The sequence below is a fragment of the Rhipicephalus microplus genome, chromosome 2 (genome assembly GCF_043290135.1).
Source record: "Rhipicephalus microplus isolate Deutch F79 chromosome 2, USDA_Rmic, whole genome shotgun sequence".
Classification (NCBI taxonomy): domain Eukaryota; kingdom Metazoa; phylum Arthropoda; class Arachnida; order Ixodida; family Ixodidae; genus Rhipicephalus; species Rhipicephalus microplus.
In genome coordinates, this window is record NC_134701.1 from 37663643 (window position 1) to 37680228 (window position 16586).

General features: G+C 48.3%; 1 protein-coding gene across 5 annotated transcripts in view; it reads right to left on the reverse strand.

Moving 5' to 3' along the window:
• Nucleotides 1–16586, reverse strand: part of msk (importin-7 msk) — a 340833-nt gene that overhangs the window by 102906 nt on the left and 221341 nt on the right. For 3 of the 5 annotated variants that reach the window (XM_075886387.1, XM_075886384.1, XM_037420237.2), the window contains exon 11: nt 9176–9494. In XM_075886387.1, the coding sequence (XP_075742502.1) occupies nt 9176–9494 (319 nt within the window). The remainder of the gene's footprint in view (nt 1–9175; nt 9495–16586) is intronic. The other 2 variants (XM_075886385.1, XM_075886386.1) reach the window with 1 other exon arrangement.

A 16586-nucleotide genomic window follows, 5' to 3' on the forward strand; every position in this document is an offset into this window, starting at 1 on the left:
TTCAAAGGCTCCAAGATTGACGCTTAAAAACAAAAACAAATCTTGGAGGTTACGTAGGACGGAGAGCAGGCATCCGACGAGAGACAGAGAGATTGTGGGGGAGGGGGGGTGAAGAGTAAGTGGCACTATTTTCTGCACTCTGGCCTCCGTGCCAGTTCCTCAGTCTTTCTTTCCGCTCCCTGTCAACGCCACCTCGTAACTCGGCAGCTGCCCTATCGAGTGACTAGCCAAGCCGTCGATGCGGTGGCGCGTAGTTCGAATTATGCGCGGTGAACCTACTCCCGTTCGAATTAACGGACTTTTTTTATTCATAGGCTTGTATGGAGCTTGGCCGGACCATACCTTACCGTTCGAATTATCCAAAAATTCGAATTATTGAAGTTCGAATTAATGAGCTGTCACTGTATTCGTGCTGATTTGTGTGCCCGTCTTCGAAATGTAACGACGCCTTATGATGAACCAACACTGGTTACAGCCCAGAGAACAATGATTCGCCCTTCCGCTCTCTGTACTGCCCGTGTGCTAATCGACAAAGTTCTTCATCATATAGAATTTGCTGTGCTATCCCCGTGCTCCCACGAACTCATTTTAGGCTGGGACTTTCTTTTCTCTGCTTCCCCGGCTATTTGTTGTGCACAACGTGTCGTCCATCTTACTGACACAGACCACTTGCTCAACGATGAAACCTACAGGCCATTTCGACTCCTCGCTGCTGTAGACATCCGGGTTACCACCACACGAACATCAATTAGTCACAGTTTTGTCCAACGACATCGACTATAAAGACATTTTGGTCACTCCGCCACCCCGTTCCCTTAATAAAAGCATAGCTCTCGCATCAGGTGTGGCTCGCTTCAACAATGGATCAACTGTCCTCGCTGTTACGAACACCACACCAGATAAAATTTTACTGCCGCGGGGCACTGCTGTCGCCTGCGTTGCCGATGTGGAGCTTGTGTGCATCGTGCCTCTTACCATTGTCTCCTCTAAAGGCCATCCTGCAGATCATGCTGCTTCCTCGGCCTTTACAGCAGCCATCAACAAAGACTTGATAGGCACACAGAAGCAGCAGCTGCTTGATTTGTTGGAAAAGCATGCAAACTCTTTTGACGTTCATTCATCCACCCTGGGCCAGACAACCGCTACAGCACATCGTATTCAGAACGACAGAATATCCAATGTGCTCATCGTTGTTGCGTAGCATCATCATCTTGATTCGTTCATTGCAGCTGTCGGCTGCTGGTTCCTCGGGCCTAATAAAGGCTTTCCAAACCAATACTTCAAAATACTCTTTCCGATGAGCCGAAGAAGCTGGCTCCAAGCCGCGCCATCACAAAGCTATAATTCTTTGAAAATCACAGTTTTTCCCCGATTTCCAGAAATATTTTCACCACCTAGGAGGGTGAAACGAATGTTCTGAAGCACTCCTGCCCAATTTTCAAGGTGGATATTTTGGAATCAGATAGGAAAGGGCTCTAGAAACTGAAAACATGATTTTCAAAAAATCGATTTTTTTGCCTTTTCTCGATACGAAATCCACATCGCCCTTAATATTTATGCTAAGTTCGAGTTCACCTTTGACAATGAGTTACAAAAAAGTTTTAATCTGGTTTGCTAGTTCACTGCCCTTCTGGCTTTCAGCCGTTTCAAGCTGCTGTCTTCTATCCACCTGCAAAACATGATTAGCTCAGAGCCTCGGACACCCACTCGTGGCAAGCGGTTCCGTCCAAGGTGCATTTTTGGGGGGTCACGCTAATTTACACAAGTCTGGGGACAATTTTCTGAGCCTCCCCATAAATCAGTGTGTCCCTCCGGACACTACTTTTCCTGCCGCATGACAACATCACATCACAACATGGTAGTCACAGGCCAACCCCAAACCGCGCGTTGTCGCCGGCGACGCAGTGCGCCTGTTTTTTTTTTTAAGTATTTTGTAATTATACACAGTTTTGGCACAGAAAGGAGGAAATGTAGCAAGATGTTGCAGGTTTCCCATCTTGGCACAGTTTGGCACAGCTATTGCGACACTGATACAGCGTCTGGCCGGTGCGCTAGGTGCGCGGCTGGTTACAAACAGCATGTGCTGGAGCATTGAACCGAGCGGCAGGATGACACTTCTGTGTCGATCCGTGTGCTTTCATTATGGGAGAAAACAAAAAGAGCTTCAGGCTACAAAAAAGATTTGCCGTGCATTTGAAGGGCTAAACAAGCAATGCTGTGTCGCAAAATTTTCGCTGTTACAACTACCGTGACTTTTTTTTTTTCTCCCGCGCAACAAACTCTACCCCGACTTGACATCAACTTTTCTGGGAAAAAAATGTGGGTTCATTACGCGATTATGGTACTCCGCTCTTTCGCACGGGCACTAGAATAACAGAGGAGGTGCTGGTTGCAACGAAGATGACAGCGACATGATGAAGCCGTGGATAATTGAAAAATCGAAAGACACGACATGCCTGCGGAACATCCCTTGTCTACCTTGTATCTACAAAAATCGCAGGATTACCTGTGAGATTTTTTCAATGCTACCTACGTTACCTCGACGTATGCCTGGGATGCAAGAGGTGCAGTGGTGTGCTGTTTTTGGACAACTACACTGCCCATCCGTAGCACACATAATTCCTTCGCAACCTACGCATTGCGTTTTTACCTGCCAATAGGACAAGCCACTTGCAACCCCTCGACGCTGGTATCATTAAGAATGCGAAGTATTTCTATCAGAAATGTATTGTGCGATGCTTCCTTGCTTGTGTGTCATGTGGTGATGACCCTGGGAAGCTATCACTTCTCCACGTGAAGCACTACTTGGGCCCCGATGCGATGCACTACATCAGTTCACTGAACGAATATGAACCACTTGAGCATTTAAAGGAACAGTGTGCAAAGTGAAACTGTTAGCAGCTGTTTCAGCAAGTGCAGTTTTCAGCAGCAGCTTGCATAGGAGAATACAGAGCACATCGAAGACGACACTGTGAAGAGCGTGCCTGGCATCGATGACGACATCGATGAGGAGTCCCTCACGATCAACGACAACGTCCCGACTTGTAAGCTGCAAAGTGTCACCGACATTGTCGCAAAGGTGGCGATGGGCGACACAATGGAGGATGCGGGGGACGAGGCACCGGAAGACAGAAAGCCCTTGCTAGACTGGAAGCTTCACAAAGCTTCTTTTGCAGGAAAAACAATGGAAATGTGAACAAGAGTCTACAATGTATGCAGCAGGAGCTCTTCTTGTCCTAAGGTGAGAGACAGCCACAGAAGATCACACTGTTTTCTGAGAAATAAATGTTTTTTGCTCTTACACCCCTATGTAGACTTGTCAGCTTCATGTTTTGCTGGATTCAGATCATAAGTTATCACAAATGGTTCGTTTATATTCTGCTGTTTTTTCTGTAAACGTATTAACAAGGTTCTACAGTATTCCCCGCCAAGTGCTTAGCCACAGGGTCTGGGAAGACGGTGCCCGATATCCTGTGTGGCGGCATTCGGCAGCCAAGTGCAATATGCCTAGCTGCGGTGACAAAACATTGGCATGCTACATGTATGACTTTGCATTTTGAAGCGCCGTTGTGCGAAATTGCCGCTTCGAGCGACCGCTGCGCGATGAGCGTAGCCATGGTCACTTGGCCGCGGGGTTCACTGTCGATGTTAAAATGCCGGTTCGAGATTGTGAGGTGCCATGGTATGCCGTCATAAGATGTGATTTGTTATTTCCAATGAAGCACACTGTAGCTTCTTCATTTTTGCAAGTCTGCTAGCAACACGCTCTGGCTCGCAATGTAAGTATTTGCTTTGAAATATGGCACCATGAGCGGAGTTAGGCTAGTTAAGCCTAGCCACAACTCCGAACTGTTAGCCCGATCGTGCAGAGTATGGTCGCGGCACCTCATGTTTCAAGGCACAGTAAAACCTCGGTAATTAGAATTAACTGGTACCTTGATAAATCTTCGAACGAGGCAGGTTTTCAAATTAACAGAACATACAAAAAGTGCAATGCAAGGAACTTGAAATTATTCAAAGTATAATCAGGGCTGGTCGTTTGTTGTGCTGGCTAGTTTGAGACTCCAAGGGTTACGTTTTCCAGGAACACAAGGTCACAGTTTTGCCACATACAAGGGGGAACCTTGCTGCTGCAATCCAAAAAAAGAAAAAAGACAAAGAAAAATGATACATCTTCACTGAAACACAGTAGCGAAACGCGGGCATTGCGTCACTTGGTCCTCGCTACACTAGCACGTCACGGTGAGACTATTCACCCTTTCTTTCTAGTAAAATAAAACATTTATTAATCGACAGTGTGACAAAATCAGGATGACACCAATATCATGGCTGGGAACAATTATCACTGAAGCTTTCGAACCGAGTATCCGAAGTAGGCGTAGCAGGCAATTACACCGCCAGTTGTGAAAGTACGCAAATTACTGGAGCAACCAGCACTCGGAGGTTCGCATACATCGCGAGTTCCACCAGACTGTCCTTTATTAATTTCTTTATATTGCCACAGTCCTTTCTCAAGTTTTCTTATCACCCCGTTATGCTGTATGCAATTCTCAGCGCAAACCGCACCTACAGTGTTCCAGAAGTTTCGAGGCTTTAGTACATCATTTCGTTCAGATTACGCCCACTTCGTGAGCATTTCAGATTATTCTAGAATATACGTCGCCGCTAGCGATAACGCAGAATGTTCGATGGCAAGTGTATAAATGCAACATGCTTTGCCGCTTGTCAGTTGATGGACGGCCGGCGCTCTGCTCGCCGGTATCAGTGCCAGCGTCTTGCAGTAATCTAACTTTCCTTTACGTGGCCACAACTTCAGTCATAACAGTTCTTTATTCGACCCGCAGTCTGCTTTATTCGTCCCCGTCACGACCTCGTGACAATATTGAAAGAAAGAATGGGTAAATGATGACCATAGAGTTTCCTAATATACACTGGAGGGAACTCTGGCGCTAGTGTCTGTGGGAGCTGCAATGCACGGCGCTTCAGCGAGCATGGGAATGATGGGTAGTACACACATTTGTCTAATATTCGTACTTCTGGCCTGCTTTTGGTTCCGTGTGGCTTCAAGCTGTTTTCTCACGAAACAAACATTAGCAAATGTTCAGCGGTTGCGCTTCACCATCTTATTTTTTTAGACTTGCCTTTCCAAAACCGATCAAAAAGTTTAAAAGGGTTGAATCTTCTTTCAAACAAAACCGAAACACGGCAATAAACGAAGCCGCAAGTACGATTGGCCACCCGCAAGTATGAAGACTAGGCAAATGTGTGTACTACCCACCATTCCCATGGTCGCTGAACGATCGCAGCACCAGAGTCCCCTCTAGTTAATTTTAGGAAACTCTATAATGATGACATGCGGACGTTGCGAGAAGCATGCGACATGCTGCCAGCGCGTCACCACTGTGTTGCAGTGAAGCACATTTTGTTTTCCGCAGGCACAAATTTTAGCTGATCACGAGGCCAGCTTTTTTTTTTCCTTTCAAAATTTTATTTTTCATGCAACTAGACGCCGAATTTAGCGAAGCGGAAATTCGGGCAGTCCTTTTTGAACTAAACACCCGATCGGCGCCCGGCCTGGACCGGGTTTCGAACAAGGCTCTCCGCAACTTAGATGACGAGTCAATCTCCCGATTTGTGACTTATATCAACGAGTACTGGCAACGCGGTTCCCTTCCTGAAGCGTGGAAAAGAGCTCGAGTTATCATGATTCCTAAACCGGGCAAGCAGGTTGCGCTTGATAATCTAAGGGCAATTTCGCTCACGTCGTGTGTAGGAAAAGTTCTGGAGCACGCAGTCCTCAAACGCGTGACTGACTTTCTCGAAGTCCGCGATGTATTTCCGCACACCATGCTAGGATTCCGTCGCAATCTCTCCGCACAAGACGCGTTGCTTCAGCTGAAGCACCACATTGTTGATGACATTACCAGCTCAACCAAGGCGATCCTTGGCCTAGATATTAAAAAGGCCTTCGACAGCGTTAAACACGAAGCAATTTTACACAGAGTTCAAACATTAGGACTAGGACAAAAAACATATAATTACATACGTGACTTCCTTGCCGGCAGACGCGTACGCGTTGTCGTTGGAGATGTGGAACTGCAAGAATTTGAGTTGGGCTCGAGGGGCACGCCACAAGGCTCCGTAATTTCGCCATTACTCTTTAATTTAGTTCTATTGGGGCTACCCGAGAAATTATTAGGCATACAAGGATTGTATCACAGTATCTACGCGGATGACATCACCCTCTGGGTTCCCGGCGGAGGTTGTGATGGTCACGTCGAGCGTACGCTCCAGGCAGGTGTAGACGAAGTTCAGGAGTACTTGCGAGGAACGGGCCTCGAATGCTCGGCAACCAAGTCGGAACTTCTAATCTACAAACCTACAAGTAGAGGTCGCAAAACCCCGCGCGACGAGGAAAGGGAGTGCTACAAAATAAGCGTTCTATTGGCAGATGGCACTCCCATTCCACACGTAGACAAAATTAGAATTCTGGGGTTACACCTGCAGGCAAACGGCCATAATGGTGAGACGGTGCGAAGACTACGTAGTTCGGTAGACGACATGATCCGACTCCTACGTCGTATCACGAACAGACGTACTGGTATGCGCGAACACTGCGCGATCCGTCTAGTGCAGGCGTACGCAATAAGCCGTATAACATACGTTGCCCCCTACCTCAAATTGCTAGGCTCAGAAAAAAACAAGATCGAATGTATAATACGAAAGGCTTTCAAGAGAGCGATTGGAGTTCCACTGAATGCGAGCACTGAAAAGTTACTAGAACTTGGACTGCACAACTCACTCGACGAGTTAATTGAGGCCCATGTCGTTTCGCAAAACGAACGCTTGTCGGGGTCTAAGACGGGTCGACACATCCTTGAGTCACTTGGCATCCGGTACCACACTCAGCAGGGAGAAAAAGCGGATGTTCCTGCCTCGGTTCGCGACCGCCTAATTGTTCCGCCGCTTCCTAAGAATATGCACCCGACGCACCACGTCGGGCGCCGTAACCAGCGAGCTAGTGACCTTCAAAAGAAGTACGGCACTAGCGACGAAGTTGTGTACGTAGATGCCGCGAGATATGGGGACGGGAGACACGCACACGCCGCTGCGGTCGTTGACCGTGCGGGCAAATGCCTCGCGAGCGCCACGGTGACCACGGGACATACGGAGGCGGCCGAAGAAGCCGCGATAGCCCTAGCAATCGCCACGGTGCCGAACGCTACGATCGTAATCAGCGACTCGCAGGCAGCAATCCGCGGCATCGCGCGCGGCCGCGTCTCGCGGGAAGCGGCCCGCATCCTTAAGAGGTGCGGTGATGGTGACTCAGCGTCGCGATCGCCACAACAAAATTTAACAGTCTTCCTCCTTTGGACCCCGGCACACACCGATGTCCCGCTTCCGGGCAACGAGGCGGCCCACGCCGCGGCTCGAGGTCTCACTCGCCGAGCCGCGGCACATTCCGTGGCCGCCGCCTCCACTGCCGAGAGCGGGGCTTCTGATCTGCCGGATCGAGACACTTTGACAGACACGCAGCGACAACACAGACCACAATGGTCGTGGGGTGATCGTCTCATCACGTTCCGAGATATTACGCAACACTACAGACTGGAAAGGCGAAAGTTCCCGCCACCGCATGACAAATTAAACAGACACGATGCCGTAAGCTATCGCTTACTACAAACCCACTCTTACCCCAGCCCGGTCGTCTTACGCCACTGCTACCCGCACTTACACATTACCGATCTATGTAAAGCATGCGGGCACAGAGCAACGCTGCGCCACATGCTCTGGGAATGCGCCGATAACAATGGTCGAGAAACGGCCGCCGTTCGCGATGCGCCTATGGCGGCTGCCAATACCAGGCAACAGGAAGCCTCGAGCTCACTCGTTCCCGCCGCCGTCCCGTCTGCGGGGGCCGCGGGGGACCTTCTCCGTCGGCGACGCCGCCGCTGGGAGGCGGCGCTCAGAAGCTCGGAGCTCAACGACCAGCTCTGGGCTGTCCGGCAGGCCGAAGATGCCGCCCGAGTTCAGGGACTCAGCGCCGCCATCTGAGGCCACCAAGACCAAGCTGCCGGCCAAGTTCTAATAAAGTTTCCTCTCTCTCTCGTGCTGGAAGTATTGAGGCTGGGGTACTTAAGCTGCCACTCAGTACATTGCCTAGTGGCTCTTAAGGGCTGTAGTTTGCACGGTTTTGTGGCAAAACCGGGATCAGGAATTGCTACACTGCACCCAAAGTTTTCAAATTAACCAGACTGGTGCTGACCGCCGCTTCAAATTATCCACTCAAACTTATATTGCAAAATACGGGACTGCTGAAATACTTCAAATTAAGTGAGATTTCAAAATAACCAAGTTCGAATTAATGAGGTTTTACTGTACACCATGTAACATCACGAGTACAAAGGGTTGTCCAGCGATGATCTTCATCATGAACCCAGAGATGACGGTGCGCAGAACATCTAACAGAGAGCTCAACGAAGGAAATGAATAGAGGTGCGAGGCACGCTTCACGATTATCGGGATGGACACTTCGCACTTCTATAGTCCTATGATTGAGTTTCAAGGGGCATCTGCCAAGGCGTAATTATCGTCAACCCACGAACACAGAACGATTGCGAAAACATCACTTATACACTAAGTCGTGTGAATTTCAACAGCTGACCAATGGCGTGGCAAGCCAGAGCATCATGGCAGCCGCTTCCAACTGGGGCCTCAAAACGGCCTTCAGACATTTTATTTGCTTTTTGTGCACTTGTATTTAAAGGGAAAAACCGGTTGAGGTACAGATTTTGAGCAAGAAATTTTTCTTTCCAACAAGTCCAAGATTACTGTGCCTGGTTGCCCTATTGTAGAGCAAGAATTTTTGAAAAATGCGTTCTATATAAAGATTTTTTAAAAGATTTCGGCAATAACTTTCACCACCTATGCGAATGCAACAATTTTTAAAAGACCTTCTGCGTGGTTTTCAGCGAAGATAATATTGAAGTAGATAGAAGAGGGGCTACAGAAACTGGAAAGATTTTTAGAAAATAAAATGTTTTCCCCTTTTTTCACGATTTGACCTTCATGTACTCCCCCTTAAAGGCTTCATGATCGGAGCTTTCCCTTTTGCTGCGGGCTTACAAGCCGACAGACTACTCTGTGCACAATGCACAACAGAAGTGAGACATACCAGTGAAGAAGTCGAAGGCGTCCTTCTGGAAGGCGAGGTAGAGGGCCTCGAAGGCCTTCCACATGTCGGCCGAGAGGGGGCCCCGGCAGGAGAGAGAGTAGAGCAGAGAGAGGGCCTCCTCGTAGAACTCCAGCAGGGACTGCCCCAGCACTTGACCCACCAGCAGCTGCAGCAGGGTGGGCTCCAGCATGGCCACCAACTCACGCTGCTCCTCCAACACTGTCACCAGGGTGTCCAGCGTGTTGAGCACCCCCATGGCCACCATGGCCTTCTCATCACCGTCCCCACCAGTTTCCACCACTTGGGTGAACGTAGCTACCTGCAAGTAGAGTGTGCAGTCAGGAGGGGGCCCACATTCACAACCAACTGCAATGACTTATCCTCCTTATGGGGGCTGCACTATATTTTGACACTGAAAGCTCAGCCATGGTAGTGCAGCTCACGTGTAACATATAGCATTTTTAGCACTCCACAGCCTTTGATGTTTCCCCCATCTTAGATTAAAACTTCTAGTCTTCTGGCAGCCATTAGTGTGCCAAAACAAGCTGCACCCTCATTACCACAATAGCCACACACAGAGTAATGTCACTGACATAACAGGCAATTGGGTATGAGAGATACCAGTGTGGCTATTAAGAGAACATGAGAATCCGGCACCCTACTTGTAAGAAGGACACCTCTTGTAGGGGACAAGAACTGCTCCCCAGTGGATTTCAAGTGCAATGCACACCCAAACTTTCTGCAAATCCTTTTTATCACTATTCATGCATATTACACAGTATTGATCACTCATAACGTAAGTGTCGAATATCCGCACTGTTACCAAAACAACCTTTCTCAAGTGCTACAAGAGCACAAAGCTTGCTGAGTAAGCAGCACCGTGTGCCTGAGAATCGAAGCATGCAATGCCTGGTGTTTACAACCTTTTAAATTTCTGAATGTCAAGAGTATTTCATGTCCAAAGACATGCGTTACCAATGAAATGAACACGAAGAAGAGGGGGGAAGGGGGGGGCGGGTCTAACAAGAGAAACTGTCATCACTGAAATTGACCGACTGCCTCTCCGACCGCTTTAACTATGCACATTACTACGAATGTCGAATCACGTCTGGAATTTCGTACTCTGGAAGATGCCAATAGATGCCACGTGTAGAATGCTACACGTGCCACTTTCAATTTCATTCAACAATGTTTCCCTTCCCTTCAAGTGCCACAACCACAAAAAATTTTAATTACGGACCAAACCGCAACTTCGATTGCCAAGACCGCTATCGCAATGCCACCAATGCCGATTAGGCCTAGCCAACTGTTTCGTATGTTGTCACAGGGAGATAGTCCAAGACATCAAGATCAGACGTCGAAATGACTGCACTCAATACTGAACCGAAAACAGTGTCCGTGATACGAAGTTCGTGTTTACAGCTGGGAGATAAAGGACCGAAAACCGCCAAGCTTACATCAGACAGCAAACTGGCAGCAAAGGTCGTAAGAGTTTTAAAGTCGTAAGAGGTTTTAAATTTACGGGTGAAGCAGCAAACACGATATCTGTAGCAAGCATGATAACGACGCTTTTCCTGGCAGAAAACTGTTATGCGCAACTGGTAGAGGCAACATCACAAGTGCCATGTTAAGCCGTGCGCGGCTGTAGCCATGCTAGTGACTCTAACTGCCGCGTTGGTACCAGTGCAAGAGAGAGAGAGAGAAGTCAACGTTTATTTTCGAAACAGTGCCCCGAGCAATGCCCGATGTCACCCTGAGGTGGGAGGGCTCCTTCGTCCAGGAACCCCCTGGCTTCTACTGCCCTCTTGGCCCTGGCGATGAGTTGTTGTTGGTCTTCCAGGTCCTCGAGGGCGAGCTTCGCCTCCCACATTTCGGTTAGGTCTTCGTTCGTCCGTCCTGCTTCACTCCTGTGTTGTTGCAGATTACGCCTGGCAATACACTGGCATGCAAGAAGGAACTGTGCCAGGGTGTCCAGTACGCTGTAGAGCGGGCACATATACCTATATCTCGTTGGGTAGAGACGGTGCATTAGGGCCCCATGTGTGTATGTGCTGCTTTGCAAGCATCTCAGTATCATGCTTTCCTTTTCTTTTTTTTTTTTTTTTCAGTTTTGGGTGTGGTGGAGGGTATACTCGTTGCTCCAGCCTGTAATGCTGGAGTAATGACGAATAAGTGTTTCAACAACTTCCGTAACTTCAACGACGAGTCGGATGTCCTGTGGGCAGGGGGCAACCCGGCTGACGTCCTCGCGGGCAGCAGTGTGGGCCGCTTCATTTCCCTGCAGACCCTCATGTCCTGGCAACCATAATATACAAGTGTATAAGAGTGGAGTGCTTCGCCATTTCAAAATATTGATGGCACTGGCTGAGATGCGGCCTTAAGCGAAATTTCTGTAGGCGGCTTGCGAGTCGGTGAAGATCACCGCGGCGTCTGTAAATGTGGTGGTTGCTAGAGCGATTGCCGATTATTCTGCTGCATCTGAATTGAGTGCGTTGACCGTGGCCGACGCTAAAGGTTCGTTCACACCAAAGGCGGGGCGGCCAAAGCGGCGAGGCGGCAACGCGCAAAGTGGGAAAAACCTCCTCTCCAGGAGGCAAAAACGGCAGAAAAACCAGGCGGCAAGGCCGATTGCTCTCCGAGCAATTTTTTGCCGCCTGCCGAGGCTCGCCGCTTTGCCGCAGCTAATCAGAACGCCACGCAGCGGAGACGCGGGTGTAGGTTTGGGAGAAGCACTGACACGTCATAGCGACACGAGTGCAAAATCGCGAGATGCCCGCCTCTTCTGCTGCGCGGCCAGACGAAGGAGGCATGTGGTCTGAACAGGTTCACGCACTCGCCGTCTCGCCGCTTTGGAAATCCCACTTCGCCGCTTTGCCGCGCCGCCTTCGGCGTGAATGAGCCTTAATTCTTGGCCTTGAGAATCTACGACGCTGCCAGCGTACGCATTTCTATGCGGATACTTGGCCGCGTCAGTGTAGCGGGCGTCCGGGTCAGGCTTGAACTTTCGTTGAATAGCGTCAGCTCTAGCCTTGCGTCTTCTTTTGTGGAAAATAGGATGCATGTTGCGTGGAATAGGTGCGATGGACAGCAACTCCACAATGTAGAGCGGGATGCGCTTTTTCCTGTCTGCATCGGCGATGAATGTGTCTCTGTAGTTGAGGTACCGGAGCACCGACCTCCCCATGGGCGTCAGCTTGAGCCTCTCCAGCTGGCTGTTCTTATGCGCTTCGGCGAGCTCTTGCCACGTGTTGTGGACCCCCATCTTTAGGAGACGTGGTAGAGGCCATTGGAGGAAGTCCCAGGGCTACTTTAGTGGCCTTTCTTATCATGATATCAAGTTTTTCTATTTCAGCTGTTTTCAAATTCAGGTATGGCATGCCGTACATAATGCGGCAGGTGAACAGAGTTTGCATTATACGTACCGTGTCCTGCTCTTTGAGTCTGTTTCGTTGATTCGTGATCCTTTTGACGAGGTGCGTGAGTTGTGGTAGTGTCTGCTGGAGTCTCGGTAAGGTGGCAGCTCCCGATCCATCCTTGTAGATGTGAACTCCAAGCACTGGCAGGGTCTCAACTTTTGCAATTAATGTTTAATTCAGTATTACGCTAGGGTCGGGCTCGTCATACAGAGGGGGTCTGCCTTTTGTTATCCGTTTGAGGACGAGGTGCTCGGGTTTCTCGAGGGCACAGCAGAGACCGCAGTTTCGGAGACACCATTTGATGGTATCTACGGCGGTTTGTGGGCAGGTCTCTTGTCTCCCAGTGTTCAAAGCCCTGGTTCAGAGCGTGATGTCATCAGCGTAGATCGCGTGCCGTAAATCTCGTATTTTGTCGAGAATCTTTGGCAGATTGATCATGGCCACTTTGAAAAGTAACGGTGAGAAGATCGAACCATGCAGCGTGCCTTTTTTTGGTAGTTGGAAGCTTTTGCTGCGTTTGTTGCATATGCCCACAGTTGCTGTACAATCCGTCAGAAAGTTTCTGACACACCGGTGTAAAGGCTTATTTTTTGCCGAGGCTACCCCCCCTCCTCCCTTTTGTCGAGAGGCCGTGCATTGTGGAATGGCCCTCTTTCCGTTTCCTTTTTTTTTCCCCATCGTCCTTCATTCCACTGTAACGACCTCAGACATGCACTCGCAGCCACGATTGCCTTAAATATCTTCCAGCAACTGCATTATACCTGATCTCTCGATTTGGAAGGCTGCACAATAAGCGGCATGCGTATACATGGGGTTTCATGTGAGGGTAAGTGAAAGTGAATTTTCACCACATTGTAATTGATTCTGCACCGTAAGCAGTTACGTTTTAAGTGGTCTACAATGTCCATGGAAAACCTGGCAACTATAGTGAAACCTCATTAGAAACCTCATTACCCGCTTTAAGCGTACAAACGGCAGAAACGTAGTTGCGATGAATCCTTCCCCGAGTCTCATAGAGACTAATGCATTTGCAACCGCTTAAGCCGTAGTGGTTCATCTTATGCCTACCGGTTAGTGCGTACCAACTGCATATTGCGAGATAACATTTCGCGCCATAAAGGTTCATCGTGCTGCTTAACTTGCAGACACCACAATGTGCTGGAACGGTGTTTCATCATGTTGATAAGCGTGAAGATCAGCCAATCAGTTATTCCGGCTTCTGTTTAATTGAGGCGCTAATTTTGCGAGTAATCACCAGGAAAAAATGAAGGCGAGGTGGCGACCACCCACAAACACACCGGTATGACTTATCACCTCGAAAAGCCTTAACACAATAAGCGTCATCATCAGCCTGCCTACGTCTAATGCAGGACAAAGAACTTGCCCATGTTCAGCCAGTCAACTCAGTCCTGTGCTTGATCCTACCACTTCATACCCGCAAACTTCCTAATCTAATCTGCCCACATAACTTTCTGTGTCCCCTTCACCTGCTTGCCTTCTCTAGGGATCCAGTCAGTTACCCTCAATGACCAGGGGTTATCTTACCTATGCGCTAGCATGCCCGGCTCATGCCTATTTCTTCTTTCTCATTTCAACTATAATATTCTTAACCCCGGTTTGTTCTCTTATCCACTCTGCTCTCTTCTTGTTTCTTAAGGTTACACCTATCATTTTCTTTTCCATTGCTTGCTGCATCATCCTCAACTTGAGCATACCCGGCTATCTGCTCGGGCACACGTGTGGCACAGCACCACTTTAAGTCTACTGCACGCTTTTAATAGGCGACTATCTGAACACGCTGCACAGCCGATCGATGCTACTTTATTGTGCAGGACTGTGTTCAAGCGCGCACTGCTTTACAGAAAAGCAAGCAGCTTGCATTGCAGGTTACGAGCATTAAGAAACCTAGCTGTATTATGCCAACACATGCACGGTACAACTCTAGCACTGTTGTAACCATGCTGCACGCCTTAAATCAGCAACAGCCCAAATGAACCTCAGTCTGCTGCCAGGACTGCTAGAGCATCGCGGAGGGCGCATTGCTTGCGAAAAGTTCATTATTGTGGCATTAAAGAGTCGTGACACGATCACCCAACAATTGAAGTTTTTTCGTGAAAAACGAAGGTAGAAAGTCGTGTATGCTTGCTTTTCAGTCCAAAATAAGCCGTGGAAGTCATCGGCTGTAAACTCGACTGTGCGTTACCGGTATCATCATCGCATGCGGCAACGTCGTGTACGTTGCGCATTTTGATCTCGACTACATCTCCACCGGCTCAAGCAACGAAGAAAGCGTCGAAGGCAGTTTGAACCAAGATGCCAACGACCTCGCCATTGTGGCAGAGGTTGCAGACGGCTTTCCACAATGATAAGTAGCTTGATTTCAAGCATGTCAGATTGAAAAGCGAGCTTGGGATATGGGGTCCGTGGACGCTGCATTCGCGAGCAAGTGTTACTTAGCGCCGAGGGATTGTCAAAGCGTGCAGATTTTTGTTGGCTAGCATACGTACATGTATGGCTTTCAGTGCTGAAGATAATAAATAAGTGGTCATAGCAATGCTGCGCGTTGGAACTGTTGTTTTTCCATTAGTTGTTGCGTGCGGCATATGTAAACATAAGCCGAAGCAAACGGCATGGCAATACAACGCTAGGGTTACTCACGATGTACATTTTGGCCGAATATTTGCTTGAACTATGTCGATTAGATTCGGTTCCATTAAAAAAAAAATTGCAAAAGTGACGATGACCCTTGCCACTGCCTGCAAAGGAGTTTTAATAAATATTTATCCGTAGTGGCGAACAGCATATACATTGCACATATCCCAGGACACGTTTAGGGGCGAAGCTCCTCAAGGCGTGGGTCGTGCATCTCCTGTATGTTGTAGCCACCTCTCGTTTTAGTGCTTGGAATGTCCACTGGATGGCAGTACTTGTATATAACGAATATATGGTGAAAAGATGCGAGATGGCCGTACTTGTAGTGTTCACTACATTGACAGACAGACAGACGGACATACATACATACAGACGGACACACAGATGCAATCAGCGGATGATTAGCGGTTTGTCGATAAAACCCTTTGAAGCTTCGCCCACTGTTTATCATTCACTCGGTAGATATGCTGTGATTTTTTTACCTCCAAAATTGGTGCAAATACCAGCGTTACATGGGTGATACGGTGGCATTGTTTCAACCCCCGGAAGTCATTTAGTTCCTGTGGCAAAATTAACAAGACAGAAAAAGTTCGATTGCAAGCGCGGCCGACCCCTCAACAGCACAACACAATCGTCCTCCAGAATGCAGATCGTGCTCACACAGCAGATGGTTCGTGATGTCACGGCTAGCGATCGTGCCAGTGTTAGGCCGCTCGCTCATTTATTCTCAGGCCGCTCGCTCATTTATAAATATATTCGATTATAAAATAACAGCTCGACCTAATTCGCTCAAATTTTGCCAGCTTGTCCTTAAACGTACAAGAATCAACCCATACAACACAGATTATGGTTGAAAATTGGACGTCATAACTAGAGATCGGATTAGAGGCAAATGCTTATTTTGTTTCTTGCGTTTCTATCGTGTCATTTTCCCATATGAGCACAAATCGGGGGGTGAGAAGAGCTTTTATAGTGTTCTTATAGTGCCTATAAATGCCTATTTTGGACATTGGTGCCTAAATTCCTATAAGTGCCTATAAATGCCTCTTTTCAAAGTCGGTTCCTATATAAACACTATTAAATTAATCTAAGATTTTGCTTTCAAGTACAGCTGCAGTACGGTATTCATGTTACCCGGCAAATTTGAGCTTTCGGAACACTGTGGGGAGCAATCTATACTCCATTTCATAAGTTATTTTTAGCACTGTCAAGCTTACCAGGTTTTTTTAGTCAATGCGAAGGTCGATAAGCCTCTACACATGTATTCATTTGCGCGCTTCCTCTGCTCTGCATCTCTCTGGAATCTGCTCGCTTGCGTAGGGTGCAGGAAGTACTTCTGTGCA